This window comes from Pteronotus mesoamericanus, unplaced genomic scaffold (assembly GCF_021234165.1).
Source record: "Pteronotus mesoamericanus isolate MK-2021 breed Mesoamerican mustached bat unplaced genomic scaffold, CSHL_Meso_final contig_46, whole genome shotgun sequence".
Taxonomy (NCBI): domain Eukaryota; kingdom Metazoa; phylum Chordata; class Mammalia; order Chiroptera; family Mormoopidae; genus Pteronotus; species Pteronotus mesoamericanus.
In genome coordinates this window covers 823,517-849,022 of record NW_026555170.1, presented here as the reverse complement: position 1 = coordinate 849,022, position 25,506 = coordinate 823,517, and the positions used below count along the sequence as shown (strand labels likewise).

At 44.6% G+C, this 25,506-nt stretch overlaps 1 protein-coding gene across 1 annotated transcript in view; it reads right to left on the bottom strand.

Moving 5' to 3' along the window:
- LOC129074121 (T cell receptor alpha chain MC.7.G5-like) overlaps window positions 1-25,506 on the bottom strand; it is a 261,147-nt gene that overhangs the window by 43,167 nt on the left and 192,474 nt on the right. The window contains exon 4 of the mRNA XM_054577788.1: window positions 21,827-21,885. Coding sequence (XP_054433763.1) covers window positions 21,827-21,885 — 59 coding nt within the window. The remainder of the gene's footprint in view (window positions 1-21,826; window positions 21,886-25,506) is intronic.

Here is a 25,506-nt window from a genome sequence, read left to right as displayed (position 1 = left end):
TGTTCAAGCCAAGATATTGTGAACATGAATAGGAGGAAATATAAATTAGCTGAAGTTTATTGTCAAAATAACTAACGTAAATTTTTTTTAGTAAAAAATGAAGGAGAATGTATCTGTGTTATGTTTTTCCATTGGAAAGTTAGTGGATACAATCACTTAATCGGCCAGAAGAGACAGGCCTGGAAAAGGTCAGCTGAATTCTGAGGTCTAACTGCTGGGGGATAAGAAGAAATGACTGGCCTCCCACAGCAGCCAGCGGGCATAGGTTAGGTTCCCCTGACAAACTAATTTCCCTTTGCTGTTGGCAGCAGTAAATGAAATCAGTCGAAGTTATTTTTAAACCTGAATTTGACCATGCTAATGGTCAAACTGGCCGTGCAGATCCAGAAATTGTATCCCATCAGTGCCTAGCTAAGAAGTGGGCGAGGGGCGAGGTGGGGACAAGCTTTCAGTGTGGTTTACAGACACACTAGCCCACAGAAATGAGAAAAGGCACACTTACTTGGTGTAACAATCACTTGAGTGCCGGACCCAAAGCGCAGCGTAGCTGCAAAACCTGTCTGTGCACAATGGTTGACTCTGTTACAAAAACGCTGCCACTTCTTCATAGCCACACGACTTGAGTCCCGCAGTGGAAGCTACAGTTTCCCAGGCGGGAGAGGATTCAGACATGTGTATCATGAAGCCACGGTATTCCTTATTCTGGGGCAAACCTTCCTCTAGAGGCTCTTCCGGATCCAGAGCCCACCTCCAGCCTCCATATAGGCACTTGGTAACCCATGGCAGCCACTGCCGCTGGGTGGGGGCTCTGCAGGGGCCGCCTCTGGAAGGATTCCGTCAGGTGTCTGAGCCATTTGGGGATCACTCAAGGAGCTCAGAAATTCCTCAGGAATACAACTGACGGGCTAAAGAGGCAGGCGGCACGTGGTGGGGTTGGTGCTGGGGTGGGCATGCTTGGCAGGAATCAAAGGAGAGAGAGAGGAGTTAGCTAGAAAAGTTAGAGATAGAAAGATATAGACCTGGAGTGGAAGGGTCTGAGAACAAAAGTAAGGAGCTGATGTCAAAGTTCGTCATGCTCTGCTTTGGGAGAGCACACGCGTTCTAGGGAAAAGAAATGTTCCTGGTTCTGTTAGTTGCCCTGACCTGTTTAGTACTGCCTAACTTCCAGTACCGACTTCTCACATGCAGCTGAGAAGGCCCACACTACACATGGAGACCACCCCCCGCCCCCACCCCCGCCATCTTATTTCTGCCTCCCAGAGTCATCTGACCAAATGTTCCACAAGAGGGGTAGGAACAGCAGCCACAAAAAGATACATAGAATCTGTTTCTCTTTTCCTAATTAGGCTGTCAATCTGTTGAGCTAATAAGTCCTATGAAGTGTCTTAATCTCTCCCAAGGAAAGGAGTCATATAAATGCAAAATAGCAGCTTTAAGTCAAATGGCTTGCTGGATATCTTTTCTTTGTGTGGAGAGATGTTGAATAGAAGGAAAACTTTCTGTGTGGGGAGGAGACAGTCTGGGGAAAACACAACAGCATTTGTTTTTATTAGGCTGAGTCTATGCAGCTCAAAATAAAACAGATCTGGCAATTATTTAGGTAATGTGACAGTCAATTCAGGCAATTTAGAGCACAAAGAAGATTTCTCAAGGAAGTGCCTAAATATCTGGATCAGCTACTGACATTAATCAAATTAACCGGGCGGCTGTGCTGTATAGACACAAACTAATAAATGTGCCTGATATGGTTCTCCTGAAAGGGTTACGTTTATAAACTTAACATTAAAACCGGTCCAATATTTATACCCACCCTTCATTTTGGCACCGCAATTGATTATTTCCTGTTTTTTTCTTACTACATGGGTTTTATGTTTAGAGCCAGGAAGGTAAGAGTGACCTTCTCCCTGGAGAGTCTTATCAGGTTCACACATGGAAGCTCATTTAGAAATTCTTATTAAATGTCTGGGATGTGAGAGCTGGCTATTACAGATTAAGGACTTTTTCTCAAGTGGCAAAGGACTTACGGGGAATAACGGCGAGTCTTGTTCCAGTCCCAAAGACAAGCTTGTCTGCGCCAGAGTTGGCACAGTGTTTCTGCCCAGTATAAAAACACTTTGCTCTGCTGAACTTTCTTCCTCTCTAAAGCTCACTAGGGGCATACTATATATATTTTGACTCTAACTTGGGGATGGGCTTCTAAAACCTACCCTATGGAAAATGCTGTCTTCCATGTTTCTTAACAAAAAAATCCAAGTCACTAACAGTCTTTGTTTTCTCCTTCCCATTTTTTTCCCCCAGACAAAAGCTTCCATTTTCATGCTTGAAAGACAGTTCTTAAAGAATTCTAGTGGCTTTCAGGGGTGGTTTTACCTCTAGTATCCTATTATCTAAAACCACCTTTATTTTTTGTGAACCTCTCACATTTGAAGTTTGTATTTCTCCCAAGTCAACCAAACTATCTGATAAACTTTCAGCCTTAGCCTAGAACGTGCAGACCCACCTCATCTCAAGTCTTGCCCTTCTTTTTGCCACTAGCTGAAACCAAATTGGTTAGAAAAGGTGCATTCTCCTAGCTTTTATAAGAGGAAAGTAAAACTTAAAAAGAACAGTCTTTGGTTAGAAGTTGGAAAGACAAAAATTTACCAAAAAAGAACTTAAATGACAATTGTGGCTTATTCAGGAACTTTCATACCTACCTAGTTTTACCTGTAATATTGTCCCTTGCCCAAAGGTGAGTTTTCCAGCGGTGCTAGAGCTACACTCCAATACTGCACTTTACAAAAACTTCAAAAGATCACCCCCCCCACCTTCCCTCCAGAAACCTAATCTACTAATAATAACTAATATTTATTGAGGTCTTATGTGCTGATCACTATGCAAGGCTCTTTATAGGTATAAACTCTTTTAATCTCATAGCAATTCAGTGAGCTAGGTACTGTTGTTATCCCCATTTTATAGATAAGACAAAGGCATGAAGCGATTAAGTAACTTGCTTAATGCCACCCATTCAGTAAGTAGCACAGTTAGACTTTGCCCAGGCAGTTACACTCCAAAATTTATGTTCTTAACCGTTATGCTATACCTTTTATTAGGCATCTTTGCTCTATTTTGGGTTCTCCTTTAAAGTGTGTATATCAGTAATGCTGACAAAATAGCTAGCTCATTGACCCTAATAAAGGTACCCTGAGCTGGTTCTCCTGAAAGGCTTACATTTCATAAACTTAACATTAAAACTGGTTTAATATTTATACCCACTCTCATCATCTTGGCATTGCCATTGACATTTCCCGTTTTTTTCTTGCAACACGTGTCTTACATTTAGAGCTGCAAAGGCAAGGGTGACCTTCTCCCTGGAGGGTCTTACCAGGTTAACACATGCAAGCTCATTTAGAAATTCATTAATGCCTATATCAAGGATGTCTTTCCCGAAGCCTCTTGACTTCCTCACACAACTTCCCTTCCTCTCCCTGAGTTTTGCCAAGCTTGGAGCTCCAGGGCTGCCCTGGGAGCTATCTGCAGCCAAAGCCACAACAAACACTACTGGGAACAGTCTGGTAGCACAGAGCACAATTTTGAAAAGGTTAGGTGGTCTCTAAGATGCTTCTGAAGGCTCTTGGAGAAAAGAAATTCTCAGGGGAGGCCAGAATTAGGATGAAACACAGTTCCTCCCTGTTACTTTTAGAAAATCCACCATAAAGCTGTAAGCCAACAAGGACTGAGAGATGCAGGAATTATATGGCAAGTTTGAGTCATTCTGGATGTCTTTGCTGGGGAGATGTTCTCTAGGGAGGTCACTGGGATGCACCTCAGTTCTGGGGTTCCCAGCAACACTTGACTTATCTTTGGCTGGGGAGTGGGAGAACAGTATTTACCAGGGGACCCTGGTGAGGTTGGTGCATATGGACGGAGGCACCCATGATACATGCTGCATATTCTCAGCTTCTCTAACTTTCAATGCTCCCTGGGAACGGGCCTGCCTGTTTGCTCTGTGAGAAAACAGTCTCATACACCAACTGCTTTCCTACCCTGCACTTGGGAACCCCTCCCTCCAGTTATTTTGACTGAAGGGTAAGCAAGCGCTCAGCCTGGGTGGACAGGAGAAAACCAGTACCCATAACTGTATATTTTAAACATTTGGGCTTAAAAAGGAGACAGTTTCTGAGCAAACAGCATAGACAGGTTTTGAGAATTAATTTGAAGACTCACTTGGTTTTACTGCCAGACTTGTCCCCAATCCCCAGATCAGCTTACGGTTGTTGCCAGTATTACACAGTCATGGAAAGCTTTACGGAAACCGACCAGGCCAATGTGTACCAGGAAATCCCTTTCAATCCCCAAACCCAGAGGCGCGCTCCTCCAGCTGGGAGCCTGGCCAAAGAGACATCGTGGTCAATTCACAGCATGGTCAGGATGGAAATGCCCTTCTGAGGTTAAATAGTTCACCCCTCTGCCTCCAGATGGACCTGCCCACGGACCAGGCCAGCAAGGAGTGGCTCCATCCCGACAAAGACCCTGAAGACAGGTTCTCTCACTCCTCACATTCAACACCACTAGACTTTCTGACCCAAATGGTTAAGACAACAAGGACAAGTCATCTGTTTTTCTCCAATTCATTTGTTCCTGGGCCAATAATATATGTGCCCATTTTCACATGTACATATGGCATGTATAAACACTGTGTAATCATTAGGATTAAAGATTAGCATTAACAAAAAATAAATCCGGGTGGAGAAAACAGCCCCCAAACGAAATTCAGTGCTGTGGCCACCTTTAGAAATTAGAGGGTTCATTATGGATTCAGCAGAGATACTCACAGGGTTTGACCATTAACCTTGTTCCCCCTCCAAATGTGAACACGTTGCCTGCATTATTATTCACACAGTGATCTTCAGCTCAGCAAAAACCTTCTAGCAACCAAACTAAGTTTTCCCTAAAGATCTTCTGGAAGGAGCGATACAGTGAGCAAAGAGAATATTAAGTAATTGTCACAGTAATAACCTGGCAGAGAATCCTAGCACCACCTTGGATTTCAGGACTGTTCCTACATTGGATAAATGAGGATATTCTTTCTGAATATTCTAAAGGAGTTTTCCTGCATAAGCCCAGAACACTGGCTGCCCAAATCCTAGCATATCTTCTGGTGTTTTAGATAATAATTCTCCAGGGGTTCTTAAGATTATATATTTATCCTACTTATTTGGACAAAGTAAGGATAGCTCACATCCATGGCACCAAAGCCAGAGCAGCCAGAGGTACTATCGTCACAGCAGGAGAGGTTGAGGGCAGCTGCCCCTTCCCACCTGGCAAGATGGGTCAGAATGTTGGTTCACCCACTGGGGATGCTGGAGCCAGATGCTGCTGACCGACGTCCAGCTTCTGGAACATAGAAGAGGATTTTCACCTTTTCTCATTCCTGGAACTAGAGGTCATCGCAGGCACTGGTCAGCCCTGGAGTGAACTCCTGACTCTGAATGCAGACCTTTTCATCCCCTGCTTAGACAGCCACCGGGAAAAAGACCTTCACCACTTTCTGCCCTTGTCCTAATGGAGACTTTTCCATTCTCACTGTCCCTTTCCTGGGAGACAACGCAACTCAAGGACTAACCTGAAATCATTCTCCAACAGGTAGCTTCTCTTGTCCCGTCTAGAGGATCCTGCGGAGCCTCTCCCAATTTTGAGCTAACTTGAAGGAAAATCTGGGGAGGAAACTCCCTGGCACCACTGCTGAGTATATGGCATGGTGTCCTCCCTCACCATCTCTTCCCCCGCTCCCTGGCTGCCTGGAGGACCAGGGCTTAACAACCAACAATTAGGAGTGGACCACTCCACAGGGAAAACAAGGAACATGGTGGCAATGTAGCAGCTCATAACTGTCCCCCTTGGATTTAGTCAGAGTAGCTTCTCTTCTAGAGATTACCTTCCTGTGGGCAGATCTCTCCTTCCCATACCCATTACAGAGTGTCTCCTTCCTTCCTACTTTGCTATTTGCCTCATAGCCAAGTCTTGCTAATTTTTTAAAAAGATGTATAATTTCTCAAAAATTCTTCCTTTAAAATTAAGTCTGGTGGCACCCATGCTTGGCCTCCTGGCTAAGAAACAATTTGCTTTATGTACGCAAGTCTGTTTTCAGTGGACGTCCACGGGGTCTGATTTATGGAGATGAAGTACGGGCGTGTGCATGGGTAAGCATTCAGGGGTAGTATGTGTCCAGCTTGCTGGAGTGGAGCATTTATGAAAAGACATGGCTAAAAATAAATTTGGAGAACAGAAAGGGTCCATATTTTAGAGAACCTTAAGTGACAGGCTAAGAAGTAGACAGGATGGTTTCTCAAAACATGAATGCCCAGATGAAATTGGACAGGAGAGAGAGGCAGAAAGAGGGGTAGGAAGGCAAGTAAAAATGCGGAATGGTATTACAGTTTTAAAATAATAAAAAATACAGAATTCCTATATTTAGGAGAGTCTTTCAAAGTGTTTAGCTAATGAATGTTTTTCTAGTGGTAACACATTTCTTGTGAAATTGGTGGTAAGTCCCTCCTCAGAGCTCTCCTCCCCTCCTGTTCAGCATGGAGAGACCCCAAGTTACCACTTCAGATAGCGGTCATTTTTGCTTCCATAGGTCATAATGAATATTCCCTTTATTTTACCTGTCCTTGCCCTTCAAACACCAACAACTTTGAAAATAAAGTCTGTCTTGCCTATAATACTCACTTGTTAAAACCTGCAGCCTGGTTCCTGTTCCAAAGACATATTTGTAGTTTCCTGAGGAAGTCACAGTGTTACGTGGCTCTACATAAACCAATGTAAGGTTACCATTTCTTGGAATAGCTTTGCTGTCAATTGGTAGAACATCATTTGCACTTTTCCTATTAGGAGGTCTTAACCTCATGTTTATTTGAAAGGAATTTATTTGGGATAATATCTCAGTTCTTATAGAAAGTCTTCGCTGCTTTGGTTAGGTCTGAGTTTGCCAAACTTCCTCAATCTCATGTTATGTTTTTCTTAAGTGTTTTTAAGTAAAGAGACGGTATCAACAAACATATAGGATTTAAACATCTAAATGATTGTTGAATCTTCAAAGCACTCCTTTTAGGACTATTTGAGAGAGTCACTCTGTGAGGCACACAAACACACCAAGGCTATTATTATAGTCACACCTCATTTTGGAACCAAAATAGTACCATTAACTAGTTTGAGTCCCTTCTTTATTTATGTCGTGACTCTGAAAGGTTTTTTTTGTTATTAACAAAAATGAAATCTGCCTTCAAAGATCAAGCCATTATAGGTGCTGCCAAAAGAGGCAGAATCAAAGAGGAGGTGAGGAATGGACAGTGGGTTGGACTAACGTGTGAGGCACTTTAAGCTGGGCCACTCATTTAATTGTGTGGCCCACACAATTTAATTAAACTGTATCTGTTAACAAATCAGCTCATTACTTTATTGTCACACCTGCTTCAGGCACAGAGGACTGTTGATGAAATACTGCTGAAATGTGAGATGGCAGGCATTTCTGAAAGTAGTGTGCCTGCATGGAAAGCACCTCAGTTTCTATAATTCTAACAGGAAAAAAAAAAAAGCCAAAACAAAAACCACTGAACTCTGCAAGTGTGGATATAGCCTGTAAATTTTCAGTATTGCTTTCCATAATTCATCTCTATTACCCTTTCCCTGACAGCCTCACAACGCAGGTAACACAGACTGCTTTATCGCAGATAATTCAGTGGAGGTGGGGAGCCTTCCAAGGTACTGGTACTTTCTGTTCCTTCTAAAGGGTCGACTTGCTAAGCCGAGGTAAAGGGGCGAAGCCTGTGTGGGGAACAACTTTGTCCCTGGTGTGAAGCACGGGGCTGTCCTGCCTCCAGAGAAAATTTTATTATTCTGCTATTATCCCAGAAGAGGAAAGTCAGGAGATGTTTGTAGCTCCTGCTTGCTGCCAGCCCCCCTCTGTCCCCCTTCCCCCTCCCCCCGGTCAATTGTGAGTCCACTTGCTGGGTTTTTCAGTTCTATCAGGTGACATGGGCATAAGTTCAACTGGGTCCTCATCACTTATCTGTTAAAGACACGCTTTCTTGGCTACATATTGCTGCTTTGATAGCATCCCTTTTCATTGGCTTGTTTCTCTCTATCCTAAAGCTTTTCTTCCCTTATCTCTGTCTCCTTCCCAAAATCTCAACGTGCTTTGTAGACCTTGGGAAACACTGATTGCAGTATTAATACTATTTATCAAACTGCCCACAGACCTGATAACCAAATCTAGCCTCGAGGGAAACATGTATTCATATCTTGCTCACACATCCGACACAGTTAACAACTGCATGCTAAACGAATCAATTAACTTCAGCTGTGTTTCAACAGGTCCCATTGGACTTCTTTTCAGAGACAATAATTTGTTAACCACGAGAACTCACCGGGTGTGACCAGCAGTGTGGTGCCTTTGCCAAAGCTGAGTGCATATCCGGTGTTTGAGTTCCACAGCGCGTTTTCCCTAAACAAAAACCCCTTGCAGTTGCCACTCTGCCTCTGCTCCTTATCTGACTCTCTATTAAATCTAATGTCTAAAAAACAATCACACAGCACTCACACAGGCCGGGGGCACCCAGGGCCCTCTTCATGAGACCACTGCTGAGAAGGTCACCCACTCACCACAGCAAGGTGGACAATCATTCCTGAGAAGGGCTATCCTGGGGAGGGGACCGTGTTACATGGTGAGTTTTCCTATGTCCAGCAGAGGGGAGTGCCCGGCTGGACTGAGGACGGCCAGAAGCATGACCAGGAGCAATTCTGCGGACTCTTAGTTGAAGGGCAAAAAGATGCCACCAAGAAAGTGTTTGGTAAATTTCTTCTCATACACTCTGGTTTGTACTTCAGTTGTACTCAGTGATTTAGTCTTTGAGACCCCAGCACTTACTTGGTTTAACGGAGAGTGTAGTGCCTTGTCCAAAGATGAGCTTTCCTTGGCTGCTTCCATAATTCACACAGTCATATGGGGCCTTACAATAATCAGTGAGTGGGAAGAACTGAGGGAGAGACCGAGCAAGGGAGATCACCTTTCCCTCTAGTGGAAGTCTCACCACCTTGCAGCTTCAGCTCCCAGCTAGTTGCTAGAGTCAGGACATTTGTCTCAGAGCTTGACCTTAAACTGCCAGTGCTGCTCCCAGAACACTGGGTTCTGATGGCTAGCTCATGCCTGAGACACACGGGGCAACTGCAAGATCAGGCAGTCAACGTGAGCGGACCAGGGACCATGCCACTTCCAGAAGTATAGTTCTTAAAAAGAATAGCAACAACAACAACAACACAAACCCAACCAAATACCCCCAAATACAACAAAGTCACTGACTGTGCACCTCTTGGAGAGGGGCATTCTTTTTGAGAAAAAAAACTGATTTCTGAGTTGTTAGGTCTTGGAGCTCTGCCTTATTACAGAATATGGGTTCTGCATGTTAGCATTAGAATTTCTGTATATCCAGAGCCAATGAAGAAGCTAGTGAAAATGTCTTCTCCCTCACAACCTAATTCTTAGGATTGCCGGAATTCATCAACCAACAGGCATCCTCTAACTCAGACACGAAGAAACTAGGTGCATCAATCGTCTTGGGAGTAGTAGTGTCTTAATTTCACTAAAACTATACAGAATAGCACTGCCGCTCACTCAGGGCAGCTTTTGCCATTCTCCCACCCCCTCACTTACTTGGTTTGACTGTCAGTCTGGTCCCTGCTCCAAAGCGTAGGTCATTGTTGTTATTGCCACAGCAATACACCCTCTAACAAAAACCTCCTTGGGACACTCTGCAGGGCAGGCTTCCAGCATGGCAGAGACAAGAGGGAGAGGCACCAACTAATACCGCAAAACACAACCGTCCCATTCTCCTTTTTCTACAGAGGTGAGGCCATTTTGTCATGCTTTAAGGCTGTTAACGTGGGCACTTCTTTTTACCAAAAAAGGGCACTGAGAGCAGCCCGTCTAGACCCTCAACGGGCACTGTGAGACCTATAATCAGCTTTCAAACAGGTTCCTGAAATGTGTGTAAGCCCATCCCACAAACAAATCATGCCCAAACACACTGTTTGTCTTCAGACACCACATGGATGAGGTACTGCCTGGTGGCATGCTCCAGAACTTCTGTAATTTGCATCTTAATCACAGGTCCAAAACATCCAAAATATTCATCCATATAATTTCATGTAAAACACCGTGCAGTCATTTTGTAATTGGTAAGTAATGTAACATGGCAGCGCTCTGGGGGAGGGGCTGGCATTTGATTTTGTTTCCAGACGGTCAAGGTTCTGCTCTTACCCCATCAAGGGTCTAACCAAACAACTCCTCTCAGAACTTGAGGGCGTAGGATGTTAAGCCAGTTTCCTGAGAGTCACTCTACAACATTAGGTCACTGTAGCTCATTTCCTCCCATTTATGCATATCATCCCTGAAAAGTTATCAGAATGAGCAGGACTCTTTATATGAGAGCAGTTTTCATTCTGCTGCCCAGAGTGACAAAGTCCTGATGATAAATTAATTCCCAAACCCATTGTTCCAAAGGAAACGCAGAGTAATGACAACTGAAGAAGCTGCTGAAGCAGGGAGAAGTCTGTTTGCACAGGTGGAAAGGAAAGCCTCAGTAATAGAAATAAAAGGAACACAAATTCTGACTGAAGGCCCTGAGGTGTTCTCAGTGAGATCACCTCTCACAGCAAGGAAGGAAGGACAACATCCAGCCACTTCGTAGCACCACCCCCCGCCCCAACCCTGTTTTGGAGGAACACGTCCTTAGGGTACGTGGTTCCTATTACCTACCAAAGGTGACCTGAAGTCTCGTTCCAGTCCCAAAGACGAGGTTCCTGGCACTGCCCATGGTTACACAGTGAGATGCTCCCTAACAGAAACCTGTTGCTTGAATTTCCACCTGGTCTCCACCCCCTACGCCTTTATTCAGAGCTCTCTCCTCATGACCTCTTCCCAGGCGGGCAGCTGGGGCGAGGCCTCAGGGTCCATCTCCATTGCCCAGATGCTGCAGTATCAGCCCCTACAAGGGCAGCAGGGCACTGGCCAGATACTAGCTTGGCTAACAGTACCTATTGGTGACCCTCTTTGACCTCCACTGATCACGAGGTGCTGGCTAGTTGATGAAAACCAAGGAGTTATCAACTCAACTCTGCAGACATTAGGAATTGAGCTCTTTGTCCTTTCCCTTTTGTGGTTTTATGTTAATGTTAATGGATCTCTCTGATCAGACTTGACGAGTGACGGGGCTCAGAAGTCAAATGATTAATAGGAGTTCTAACTTAAGGTCCCCAAGTCAGGCAGAGAAGAGGGCATGAGGACAGAAAAGGAGAAATAATCAAACCCCTCTCTACCTGGCCATTTCCATCATTCCTATGAAAGCCACTGTCACTGCAAAGGTGCTGCTAACCAAGCAGCCCGCGTACGTTTGTGCCCCAGTCCTAAGGGTATCCTTTGTCTGCTGGAGCCCAGAATTCCCAATAATGGCCTTGCAGTCAAAAACGGTCACAAAAGCACCCAGGAGTCCTCTGAAGTGCAGACTGTAGCACCTCCCTCACCTACACGACTCAAAACCTACTGTGTCTTTAGGACGGTCCTGGCAACGGCGGTGGCACCAAAGGCTCATCAGCAGAGTTTAGAAATGTCCCCATGGGGACTGCCTTTAGGTCCCCGTCTCCCCTGGCAGTACTTACACGGCTGGATGGTGAGCTGGGTCCCTCTCCCAAAGGTGAGTAGGTTAGTGCCTCCTATACTCACACCCTGGGACAACCCTTTGCATAAATCTCTCTGCCAGGGCCCCAGGCCCTGAACCTTTCAGAACCGTTACAGCGACTCCTAAGCCCATGAACACCAGGGAGTGCTCACAGTCCTGGCTGGGGCTGCTGGTCATTTCTGTCCCTCTCTTGGTGTGTCATAAAAGCTCAAAACACACATAACCAAGGCGAGGGGCTTCCAACAGCATCAATGTTGACTTCTTCAGGACAGTGACTATAGCCACAAAACTCTCCCTATCACATAGGGAGGATGGGTAGAACAGAGGCCTTTAATCACAACTATTTAAAGGGACCTGAAAAGACGCCATGGTTTGTATACTTGGAATCTAAAACAGGACAAGCCAAACATCCGACTAGGACACATACTAGAAAAACACACAGAGATCGCTCTTTCCTCTCAGACTTACTGGGCTTCACTGCTAAACGAGTCCCGGTCCCGAAAGTCAGCTTGTAGCCACCGCCAGTGTTCCCACTGCTGTCAGCAGCTTTACAGAAACAGGGCAGACACCTGTCACGAGTGTCACATCACCAACCCGTCTGCTCTGGCTTTCCCCTGACACTGACCCAGAAATGCCCTAAGCCAGGCAGCGTGGATCTTTTCTCACTCCTCTCCAAGTCAGAAGCTTTCTAAGTTACAATCTCTAAGCTCAGGAGCACAGACTACACTGATCCATTTTATGAATTAAGACACCCAAACAGCAAGCAGTATGGTCCACAGAGATGTTGACGTTGAAAAAATTTTTAAGATTCTGTTTTAAAGCTGTGGGTCACCCCAGTTAATTGGTGTGATGAACTCTTTCAATGACAATACATGGACATCTGGGAGTGAACCACACTAATAAAGTGCTTGTGTTGCACTGAAATTTACTTTTTCTTTCTTTAGAATCACATACTTCTAAATCAGAAAGAGTCTACTCAATACGTAATGAAACTTGGGTTGTGCTTAGGGTGGGCCAGAATGAGGTTTGTACTCACAAGGGTGGACTCTCAAAGTGGTTCCTGAGCCAAAGATCAGCTTGTTTCCGTAGTTCACACAGCATCAAACTCCTCTACAAAAACAGTGTGTCGCCGTGGGCGTGTGTGGGGTGCAGTGGGGGGGCGAGGGACTTGGCCCTGGAAGCAGAAGCCTGTTCCACTTTGCATTAAGGACCTGCTGGCATTTGGCCAAGAAGCCAAGAACATTGTAATAATTACAGAAACTTCTAAACGTGAGAAAGTTGGTTGTGTATGGAATTTGGCTTATGTGTACTCTTTGCTTCTTGGACTAGGATAAATGCTACAACTTTTTTCTTGAAGGAATACTCCAGAGGTTTAGTGCATCTTTTTTTTTTTTTCAGTACTTTTCTAGCTCTTTAGCCATAATTTTCTTTCATCTCATTAATCCTAATCATCCAAACAATTCTACTCTGCTGTGATGTCCTCCAATTTCAAAACCCAGAGCCACTACCTATCACTAAAAATTTCTGAAAGTGCTGCTTGGAAATGAATTCATTTTAGCTGGTTACCACATATTTTCAAATATTTGGGGCCCTGAGTTGGTTTAGAGCCACTCTGGGTGAAGCATTCTTAGACTGAGTTGCCTGTTAATGGCACAGAGGAGCATGGCATTTTCCTTGGCTGTATTCTGTTTTCACCTGGGATGTTTCTGGCGGCTATGGCATCTGGGGCAGGCTGTGGACCGACTGTTGCTGGGTCCCCAGAGCTCAGGTTTCCTACTGTCTCACTTTGTAACTTTGGGAGCTCCCTGTCCCCAGGTACAGAATGGGAACAGCACCACTTTCCTATTCTATCCAAAGAGAGGAGAAGAAAGAGAGTTTGACGTCTAAGGGTGCTTTAGCCAGCCTAGCTGTAATTTTCACTACAAGAGTCTGAGCCATCCAAAGCCTTAATATTCAGGCCTTAACTTTTGAATGCAGAAAAAAGAAAACAAATAAGATTCCTCTAGGTAACGGGGTGGTTAAGACAGCCGGGAAACCCAGCCTTGGGCAGGCTCCAGCCCTCTCGCCCTTGCCCTTTCCGTGTGCTTTTCTTTCCACGTTGGAAGGTTGTCTTTGGTTACAAAGCGAACACTTTCAAATTTTCCATAGCTTTTAATTTTAGGCACAAAAAATTTTTTGCCCCATGTTTTTCACATTACTCTGTGCGTATATATCCAGCCCGTATGTATGTATGTATGTATCTATCTTCTATCATCTGTCTTATATCTATCATCATCTCCCTACCTACTTCACCTATTTGTCTCTCACACATAGTTGTTTTTTAGCAGTTCTTTGTCTTCTGCCAGCTGTAATTTACTAAATGCAGATGTGCCGCTTCCACACTGATAAATGCCACTAACCTTGCCGCTCACCCCCAACTACCTGCTCTGTTTTCCAAGTTTAAACTGTCCCTTTTGGATCAGTACTTAGCTTCCCATTGAGTAAGTCAGCCCTACCAGAACATCAGCTCTTAGCACTTTTTCAAATACCTTTGCCATCTGCAAAGACAGACACACATGGACTAGTTTTGTAAAATTATACCTCCTGGCATTCTGTCTGCCTGTTTCTCTGGATCTTCTGGTTTGTTTCTCTCCTTGAGAGCCTACATTTCTACCGTTCCTTCCAAACACTTACAGTATTCCAAGTTAAAATGATCATACATGATAAAAATGAAGATGCAGTCATTCTGTCTGATTCTCTTCACATGTCACATTATCACATAATGGCAGCAGCAAAAACAGAACTGCGAGTCATATTTTCTAGTTTTGAATTAAATATTCAAGACTGGAGTTCGCCCAGAAGCTCAGATATTTGGCTAACACCCACCTCTAACAGCTATGAGAAAGGACAGATGGAAACCCTCCTTTAGAAGCCTGCATGGTCTAGTATAACCCCCGGGATTTTACACAGGCAACCTGGACATTAAAGAACTGATTCTGTGGCCAAGGATGAAGTACTTACTGGGGGTAATGGTAAGCCTGGTCCCGGTCCCGAAGATTAATTTCTCGTTTCCATAGGTAGACACACAGTATTCTAAGTCATTGCAAAAACCACTGCTCCAAATTCTTCAAACTACTACAAGCACTCTCTGCCCTCATTTCTTGTGACCCCCTCCTCAAAATGCTTGTACAATGTCAAAGCCACCAGTGACCCCTTCACATCACTTCCTGTTGGAGCAACTGAGAGAGATGGAAATAAAAGGCTACATAATTAGAAGAGGCTTGACAGATGAGAACGGTTTTGATTTTTCTGCCAACCCTTTCTTCAGAGAGAATAAAAATCCTCTTTCTCTCTCCAGGTGCTATCAGAATCCCCTCGGGTCTAAACACAGGCATGCGCCTGGAATCCCCTGCCATCCTTCTCATCCTTTTATACCCTCCCACATTCCAGTTCTCTCTGAAGTGCCTCATGTCCCTTTTCTCACCTTCTGGTCCATTTTCTCTCAGTTGTCCCTCCATTCTCTGTTCCCGTGGCCCATGCCACAAAGGGCCAGATGTCTCTGGTCCATGCGGATGTGAGGGGCGAGCTAGGGGATGGCCATGACTGCAGACAACATTTTGTCCCCCTAGTCCCAGGGATTTTCAGGCAGGAAAATAAAGACCTGTCATGGTGTCAATCATTCAATCACTCTACGGGTGGGTAGGAGGGGCTCTTCGCTATATTTCAGATAAATTTATACAGAAAAGCAGAGAAATAGAGTAGAAGACTATTGATGATTCTCTCTGGAGTTTAAAGGGTTTGCACAGCACAATAGTGATGGAAAATTTTCTTTGACTTACTTGGAATGACTGTCAAACGTGTCCCTCTCCCAAAATAGAGGTTCTGGTTCCCAGTGTTACACTGTGATAGGAAGCTCAACAAAAACCAGGCAGAGGAGAGAGAGCCATGCTCCCCCCGCCGCCCCCACTAACTGACAGACACGCAGACAGACTGCCTTTCCCCCCACCACATACAGGCACAGGAGCAAGGGCATCAGTGGAAGGAACCTGAAGGCTTAGAGCAGCTGTGCCCATGCGTGGCTGGAGGGACTGAGTCCTCCTGAGTGGGGATTAAAGAGAGGGCTGAGGTGCATCCTGCGCAGCTTGCTGTTTAATTAAAAGTGTAGGCCCATTTGTTTTGTTCCTGGGCATTTAAAAAATTCTTTTAAGATCTAATTTCTCTCCTGATGATCATATGATTTTGAAGTACATTTTAATTAGGTGTCTTTATTACCTTTTTCCACTCTGGGAAGGATTTTATTTCTTTGTGAAATTTCTGGAATAACTCATTGTCTCCAGGTTAATCCAGTATGAGGCTCTGATCAACTTGCTCCTCTCCATCCTGCCCCATTTCCCTAACACCCCCATTCTGCTGTGTTCATTGTCCGTCCTGCCCCACACCTTGTCCCCCATGTGCAGACAATGGAGGGGTAGAGCACAAGTTGGTCCCTTGTTTTTCAAATTGCCACTTTCAAGTCCCAAGCTTTCTATACCACCCTTTAAGGATCCCACCTACATTCGCCATTCTTTGACCTTCTTTTCTGGTCAGAGTTCATATATCTTGATCCCTCAGCTTTGTGTTCTCAACCACATGCCGCCTCCACAGCCACTGCAGCCCCATGCGTGTGACTAGTAGCCTGTCCCCACCCCACATTTCGCAGGCAAAGTCGTGGGGAGACTTACTTGGAATAACTGATAAGCTTGTCCCTTGCCCAAACGTCAGCTTGTTGGAGGTTGTCACACAGCCACCCAACCCTTTGCAATAACTGACAGGTGACTCTTAGAGATCTTAGACCCCAGTCTTTCTTGATGCCACTTCAAAGCATCTCAGAGCTATGGGATGGGATCTGTGAGTGTGGAGCCAGCCTCCTGAGGATGATACGAACCTTGCTGGGAGTGTGTGCATCTCCGCCGTGGTGTCATTATAATTCGTGACATATGACAGGTTTTAAGGGCATCAGTGAACTCTCTGGCCTCCCTTTCCCTTCCCTGCTATTCCCCCATCCACACAACAGCCTAATCTGCATTCCATTTCCATCCCCAAGCCCTTGCTTGGTGACACCAGGTCCTCAGGCGCAGGTGATCCGCCTTCTCTGAGATAGCATATGTTCACAGGCACTCTGTGATTAAAGAACTGGAAATGCCAGGCTCTCAGAGGGTGAGATCCAGGCTCCCTGCTCCTTATTTCTGGTCAATATGTTGTTCTCATTTGTCTGGCTAATGAAGAGCTGACCTTTCTAAGTGGATGCGTTTTGCTGAAATGACAACTGCCAGGGAGCTAACACCAAAAGCAGAGCTCTCAAGGCAGTTTCGGCCTTTCCAATTCCTTTGGCAGATTTCAATCAAAGGGATCCCAGGCTCAAACGTCAACCTCTCAGTTTTGGCTCCTGCATTACCGGGCTTGGAGAAACTCAACAAAATCTGGACAAGAGTGGTCCAGCCTGTCCCTGCTCATTAGAACCAGGCTTTCCTTGGAGGCAACTCCCACATCCAAGATGATTGTAACAAGCCAACTCCAGCAGCACCACCCATTCTAGCTTCCCACTCACCGGGTGGGCACTGATGCTGCCGCTCTGTGGAGCAGATGGGCAGCGAGGTCATACCACCCCCTGCACACACACAGGCTCGGGGCTGAGCTGCCTGCCTGATCGACTCTGCCGGTACCAAGGTACAGGGACTGGACTTTCCCCCCTTTGGCATGGGGGCAAAACCCTGTCCTCAGTGGAAAGCCTAGGAAAGCAGAGTGTCCTGCAATCACTGTCCGAGCGATGACACTCTTCTCTGGATACCCACCTCCCCACCTCAGTCTAATTAAGCTGCAGTGAAAGATACATTCCTGCTTTTTAACTCCCCACCTCCTTCATGCCTCTCCTTTCTTTCATTTATCGTTTCTGAACACCCACAGGGCTCCAGAGTATCCTTGATCTATTTCCATCTGACTCCATTAGAATCCTTGCAAGAAAGAGCCAAAAGCTAAAAATGCAAAAAGACACGGGGAGACACTGTGAGTTTGGGTCTTTCTGGCTTCACGGTTAACCGCATCCCCTGTCCAAATATCAGCCTCTGCGAGCTGTCATGCTTCTTCCTGCAGCAGGGCATTTTACAGCAACTGACAGGAGGAACTTTATGAATCTTAAAAAAACAGTCAGTTTCTCTCTCTTCCCGGCGGGGTGCAGCCACAAACACACTAAAGCCAAATCTTTCTATCTGCTCTAATTATCAGCAAGGATACAAGTCACCACAAGGAGAAAGGTATTAAGCCTTGTATCTGAAACTCTTTGGAATGAATTGTAATCTCTTGCCTGGTGGTGTAAGAGCTGGAAATGAACACAATGGATGCGTATTTCTTTCCACCTTTTTCTCCTCTGTCTCTCTTTCTTTGTATCTACAGATGTAGCATGAGGCAGGCAGAGAACACAGAGGGATTTGAAATAAGACCTCAGATTCCCATTCAGTTTTCATTTTCTCCCTCTCTGCTTTCATTTAAAACCCATTCTGAATGGAATGCCACCTACCCATTCAAACTCTGCTCTCAATTATCCCTCTCCACTGTGGATACCAGTGGAAATGGCCTCAGCTGAGCCAAGATTGATAAAAGGAGGAATTTTCTGATAGAAAATGATACTAAATGTTAGAATGGGTTACTCAGGGAAGTAGGTTGTAAAGGGTGACCTCTCGCCTCTAAAGTTGGTCATCATCTCCAGAGGAGGCTCTGAGAGCAGCAAAGATTCTTTTCTATCTTTTCAGGGTCAAGGTCAGCTTTACTTAAAAGCAGGAGGCTAGGCCTAATGGTTCAGGGTCTAAAAGGGAATTATTAATATTGAGATTAAAGAAGGACAGCACCTTGGAGGCTACTCGTTAATCTCAAGCAAGATCTGGTTCCCAGACAACATACATTTCTTTCAAATGTGACGCTAGGGGGGACATTCCAGAATTTCTAGTGTGTTACTGTGTCCTGTTATACTTACTTGGATGGACAGTCAAGATGGTCCCCTTTCCAAACATCAGCTTGCCATAGCTGCCACCACCACCATAGTTAACACTGTAACAGAGGCCTTTACAAGAACCCCAGGGGGCTGCTGAGGCTCAGAGGCATCTTCCTCTTTAATTCTGGGAAGAAGAAACTCACCCAAAGGGACCTGGATTTGTGAGGCTGAGTTTCTTCCCACTGGAGGTTGGAGGATCATTTCCATGCCTGGTCCTAGGACACTGACCTGCTGTATCCCCCCTGCCTGCCATCTCTCTCCTCTTCCTCTGTTTTCCATCCTGAGGCTTACAAATTTCTTATGTTCAGCATCTCTCTTTCTAAAGGTCTCATTTCCATTTTACAGCATCACTTTCAGGACAATTTCTCTGATCAGTTTTCAAGTCATGTCCTCCCCTCCCTTTGAGGTGTCACACATTTCTAATGACAATGAATTGATTACAAGAAGACAGGAGTTCAACTTTTAAGGAGGCTGACTAGAATTAGATGCGGTTTAGGCTCCAGCCTCATGAAACATTGTCTCCAGAGCTTCGCTTCATGCCCCAGCATAAGAAATGAAAAAGATGGGCACAGTTGACACAGTCTTTTTTCACAGAGTGGCTTTTCTATCAGTTTTGAACTTGGTGAAATGTTAGTGGTATGTCACAGAGAGTTTGCACCTGAGCCGTGTTATGGTGATTAGCTTTCCTGGGCTGTTCTTGGTTTAGCAAAGAGAGACCTTTGTCTTGGGTAGCCTCTCAATCCCAGACAAACTGGGACAGCTGGTCACCCTACCGTCTCATGAGAGGTGTTCTGACCTCACAGAGCAGCCACAGTGGTAGAGTTAAGTGAGGTCTCTGCTAGAGGGAGGTTTCTGCCTATTTACTTGGGGTTGCTGTAAATTTCATTCTTGGACCAAACACAGCTTCCATTGCTGATATTCATAACCACAGGAAGCCTGGGGGTCTCCTGGGCTGTGTCTGAGGGATGCCACAAAAGGTGTAAGAAGAAAAATTGAGGCAGGCCCATCATCGGCACAATGGGGATCAAATCATATCCCCAAGGATGTGAAAACCAAATATATAGCCCTTTAGTCGCATTCAACTTCTAAACTCTTCAACTGTGTTGACTGAATTTGTGCTAGTCTCTGTGGTCATCTCTTTAACCAACCACCTACCCACAAATGGTCAAAGCTTTAGCTTGCTTATCAATGTGAAAAATGTGAGAGAAAAAGGCTATTATGTAGAAACAGACATCTCTGTCTGCTTTAAGCACAGCAGTCAGGGATTCAAGCGACTCTTTCCATCTCGTCCCTATTTTACAACATCACAGTTTAAAGAGTTCCTCACACCCTACTCCAGTTGTTATAATATCAGGACACAAGCCAACTCAGATGCCTGTCCTTAGCAGAAGCCCTCAGACAGCACCACTATGTTGCTGTGGCAACAATCTCTCTCTGTTCTGCTGGTTGAGGGAAAACAGAATTTAATCATAGGTCTCTTATACCCCAGCCTTGCCTTGTAGCCCCTGCATATAAAGAGTCCATTGCATGGAAAATCTGGCATACAAGTACTGTTCAGAGCTTTGGAAAGATGATTGCCCCGCACAGATATTTCCTTTGCATGGTTAGGCTGTCAAACTCCCTGGCCTCTTGTCCACACGTTAAAGTGTAGAGGCCAACCGAGTACTGAGGGCTCCCAGCTTCCCATGCATTCCGGTGCATTTCTAGCAAGACACCAAAGATAAAACCTCCTGTATAGCCTCTAGCCTACACTGCCCATGATCTAAAAAGTGACGTCCTGTCCTTGAATCTTCAGGATGTTCATACGCATTCCCTTGAAGCTTTAATTAGATAGATGCTCAGAGACCGCTGAATGCGTGGGATTTAACAATGTAATGTATTATTCATTGTTTCTATTGTTGCAGATGGACACTGATTTTGCCCCCTGCTGAGCAAGGCACTGCTGCACATGACAACTTCATGGCTAACCACACTGTGTGTTCTTCTAACAGGGCCTATCCCAGAACATTCCAGGTCCTCTGCTACCAGGCTGCATTAACTCCTTCAGCTCCACTTGCACTGCGTCACCCCGCTGTACTTTTCAAGAACTGTGACTGGGCTGTGTTTTGCAACATGCCTTTCCTGGTCCTGCATCTTCTTCTAATCACAGAAGGCAGATCTGAATAAATGAAATGCTGCAACTGGGACACTTAGCTCCTGTCTAAAGGAAACTGAAGTCCTTCAACAGGTTTTCCTCATTTCCGCTTTAACCAAATTGTGTAACAAATCAGTCTTCTCAGCATTAGTTTATAAGCACCACTCTCAGAAACCTATCAGAAACAGATTTTCTAGAAGTGCCAACAGCAATTTTATAGCATTTTAAACTTTTCCAAGTACTTACGCACATTATTACCATTATGGAAAGGTGGGCACATATTCGAAGAAGAGAGTGTACCTCTCTATTCTCACACCTCGGTAGACAAATGATTTTTCTCCCCGTCTCTGCAGTTGAACTAAGTAAAGTAGAGGCTCAATCAATGGTTTTGGTAACTGAGGGAAAAATGGGGTTAAATGCTCTGCCTGAGTTAACAAGACAGTTCCACTCACAGAGATCTCAGTTACTGGACTGGGGATTGAGAACAGTTCCTTTAAGAGCGATTACATGAAGGGAAAAGAAGAAAAAAAAATCTGTTTGTTGAATTTCCAGCATTTGTTAATAAAATTGCAGGGTCCCATTATTTTAGAGATAAATTTAGGAGAAGTTTTAGTATCTGTGTCAGGAAGATTTATTTTTGGTCTTCTGAATTTGCATAGTCACAATATGCCAATTTCCTCTCTATCTTTTTGGCAAACATTTCCTGGCTTTAGCTGAATCCCTCAGGATCCGGTATTCAATTTTTCTCCCTGTACCAATAATTTTATTTAAGATGGATGATAGGAATGTTTTTGGCTGAAGGTAATTTAGTCTTTGTACAATGGAGTTCTAATCTCTCTGACAGGGGCCATGTTTTCCCAACACAGCATTAGATTTGGAAACTAACCTGGGATGTTCGGAGTGGGGGTGGATACTAATTTAAATGAGAAGAAAGGGGTGCTTCACCACCCACCCTGTCAGCCCCTTCAAACTTACTTGGATTCACAGTCAAGAGGGTTCCTTTTCCAAATGTCAGTTTGTAGCTGCTACTTCCACTATTCCCACAGCCAGGGAGCGCTTTACAAAAACAGGAGCAGGAGCTGCTCCTTACTGAAAGGCCTTTGGGGTCAATACAGTCTTGATCGGCAGCCCTGCACTAAACTACAGGTTATTTGATAACAAGCCCAAAGGCGGCCACTGAACATAAGAGCTGGGCCTCCAGAAGGCAACAGAGGCCTGGTAAATGCACACATTATTTATTTTTAAAATTTTCATTGCTTTTCTTCTCTTTATGTCTAAGCTGCCACCTTAGTTTCAGTAGTCCATCTCTTTTGCTTCTTCCCTCATTGTCTACCCCTGACTGGCACTCACACAGTTTCTACTTTATTGCACTTTTTATTGAAATTGCTCGCATCAACTCTTTAGATTCTGGTTGACTGGAAACTGCAGAAAGGGAGCAGAGCGAGGGAGCTTTCCCAGGGCCATGTTCGAAGGGAGACGTTGGAGGGCTTTTTGACTTTCCTGGTCTGCCTGGAGAGGGAAAGGCTGGAGGGAGCCCCACGTGGCTCCTTTCATACTCACGGGGGTTGACGGTCAGCCTGGTTCCTTGCCCGAATACCAGCTTCTGGCCAGCACTCCCTGAGTTACACCCCAGCGAAGAGCTTTACACAAACCTCACCCAAGGCCCCACTGGCTCCCCCTGGAGGAGGACGCCTGCTCGGCTCCCCAAAGGGGGGCGGACTGCTGTGGACAATGGCCCGAATCTCACAAGCCAGGCTTAGGGCAGTGCCTCCTTGGGGCTTCTTATTTTCTCTTTGACAAAGTCTCCATTAGTCTCTTTTGGAGGCATGTACCAGATTTTTAACCTCTTTGCCAGCTGAATATTTAACATCTTTATTCCACTTCATAGAATTCTAACATTTAAAAAAAATCTTTCTTTCAGTCTTTTCAGAGCTCCCCCTAAAAACAGCTGGGTGAAAAGAACTTTTAAATTCAGAATACACCAGGGCTCCTGAGTGAAGCTGAGCTGGCTCCCTCCTTACCGTTTCCGGTTTGAATGCTAAGGTCCGCTCGTCTAGGACTTAATTCGCGGGCTAAAACCTTCCTGTCCCTGCACAATTACTTGGACCTATTTTTGTGCTCATTCCTTCCCTCAACCAGGATATTGCCAGCTCTTGCTACCACCAGGGAGCCCCCCTCAAGATCACTTCTAGGAGAAACCCACCCACATGCCCTTTAGTCTGAAAACAGACACGATTTCTTTCCTCTGCTCAGGGAAATGTGATTAAAAAACAATTTCTAATTTTGCAAAGTGAAGAGGATTAGGAGAAAATCTGTTTGCCTCTGTTCTTTCCCTTCCTCCTCCCCACTCCTCTCCAATAGTTTTAAACTATTTATAGAACATCCCCTTTAGGATTAGAGAAATGTGGCAAGTTTCTAATCTCTTCATCTTTTTTTCATGCTATCTGTTTACTCCAGTCATATATTTACAATCTAAATTTACATTTCATTTCCATTTGTAGGAGATACGAATGCACTTTTATATTACTTCCAGAACACTGTGTGTAATGATAAACTCTATTGAAATAAACCAAATCACAAGGAGTTTTTAGGGCTGGGGGTTGACACTTCTGTCTTCCAAAGACAGGACTGGGGTGAACAAGTTATTATTACTCTTCCAGGTAAACCCAAGACAGGGGCAGTCCAGCCAACTGAGCAACTAGACTTGCCGGGTTGACGTGCTTCTGTCTAAATAACTGTCTACTGAGCATTGCTCCTTGGGATTAATTTGGATTTCTTTTTTAATCTAGTTCCAAAATGTCATCTTCCCATCTCTTTTGCTCTTAGACTCTCTCTGACAGGCAAAGCTTAAGGTAAATCTTGTGGATGTGCTTTTGAATCTCCACCAATATTTCATCTCTGTACACATCACAAATAAAAGAACCAAAAGAAGGATGAATATAACACCTTTGGGAGGAAGTTTATAACAGTTCTCTGGCAGAGATGAGATTTATAAATAAAAATGAAATGGCATGTGCTTTTCCTGATTATCATTTCTAATATCTGGAGGACTCTAAATGTACAACTCAATGTGGAAACATAGCAGCTGACCCACTTGCTCCTTAGACTCTAGTTAGCAACTGGGCAACACAGGTCAGCATGGATATGCTTTTTAAAATCTTGTGCTGTTTTAGGCATAAAGGACTTCAGGGAGGTCACCTGAAGCTAGCATACTACTCACTAGGGCACCTTGATTCTAACCTTTTGAATGTAGATAATAATTTGACCGTGAAAGTAGAAGGTTAACTTTGAAGTACACATTGAGTAGTTGGTATCTCTTAAGAATTGTAAGCAAAAGTTAAACCCCAAACAATTTTATGGAATGAATTTCCTTTGTAGTAAACAGATTCCCTCATGGGCAAAATTTTAGCTACATTCAGGTTACTGGTAATTCATATTAGGTTTATTTTGAGAATGGTGGGCAGCGCTCAAAATATCTTTCTTGATATTGCAAGATAGAGGGAAGGGCTGTCCTTGCATGTGGATTATGGAATCCTCTCACACCTCCAAGCTTAGTTGCTACTTTTCCTCTGAGGGGCACAGAAATGAGTGGGTATTAAAAGGGGCTTCTCTCTGCTGCAGAGCTTAGCTAAGGAAAGGATAAAAACATCTCAACTAGCAACACAACAGGTAACAGTGCCATGGGGCATGTTTTTAGAAGTTCATGATCTTTCTATTTTGAATGTTTGCTTTTAATCTTACTCTTTCCCTAAATATCAGCTTGTTATCAATGTCAGCACCAGAAAATCTTACATGGCTTTCCCCAGCTGGGTTGGCTCCAAGATTTTGAGTGTTACAGGGAGTGGGCAATTTTTTCCCCTAATTGAACCGACACGGAGGCCTCGGGAAGACAAGGTAGATACCACGAAAGTGGTGGTTCAGTTGTTCACATCAGTAGGTTACACCTCACTGTCTCCTTTTGGATCAAGTTGCGTTGTACATCCCCTGCCATTGCTGTGTCCTTTGGTCTAGTCTGTCCTATCGATCCCCTCTTCTTTTCTAAATGCTTTCTTCTGCTACACACTAAAACTTCTATCCAGATTCCATTTGTCATACATGCATCTCCAAAATAACAAAAAAGAAATTCATATTTCCAAGTGCTTAAATGTGTTGAAGAAACAGCCACAAATAACCTCCAGTCAGAGGCCGCCCTCATCACCATTTCACGAGAAAGACACTTGGCACCAAGACCCCCAAATGCAAACAACTGGGTGAGGAATTCAGTGATCTCACACTGAATTTCTAAGAGCAGTGGCTTACAATGAGAAACAAATGATCTTGTTTAACACATACCTGGTCTAATACTCAGCGTTGTTCCTTTTCCGAATATCAACTTATTATTGCTTCCTGTATCACACAATGATATGAGACTCTACAAAAACCCAGTTGCCTGACTCCCCTTGCTGTCTAATTAAATGTTCATATAAAACCAGCTCTTTCTAATGAGGGTCTGGTGGTACAGTTTAAGGACCACCCCGGGGCCCTCCTTTTTCTTTGCACTCTTGTCACTTCACTGGAAATGTGACGACATCCCTCCCAGGACACCTGTTTTGGTGAAGCAGGAGTCAGAATTACCTCTCCTTTTTACTGAGGAAGGAAACAGAGGCTCAGAGTGA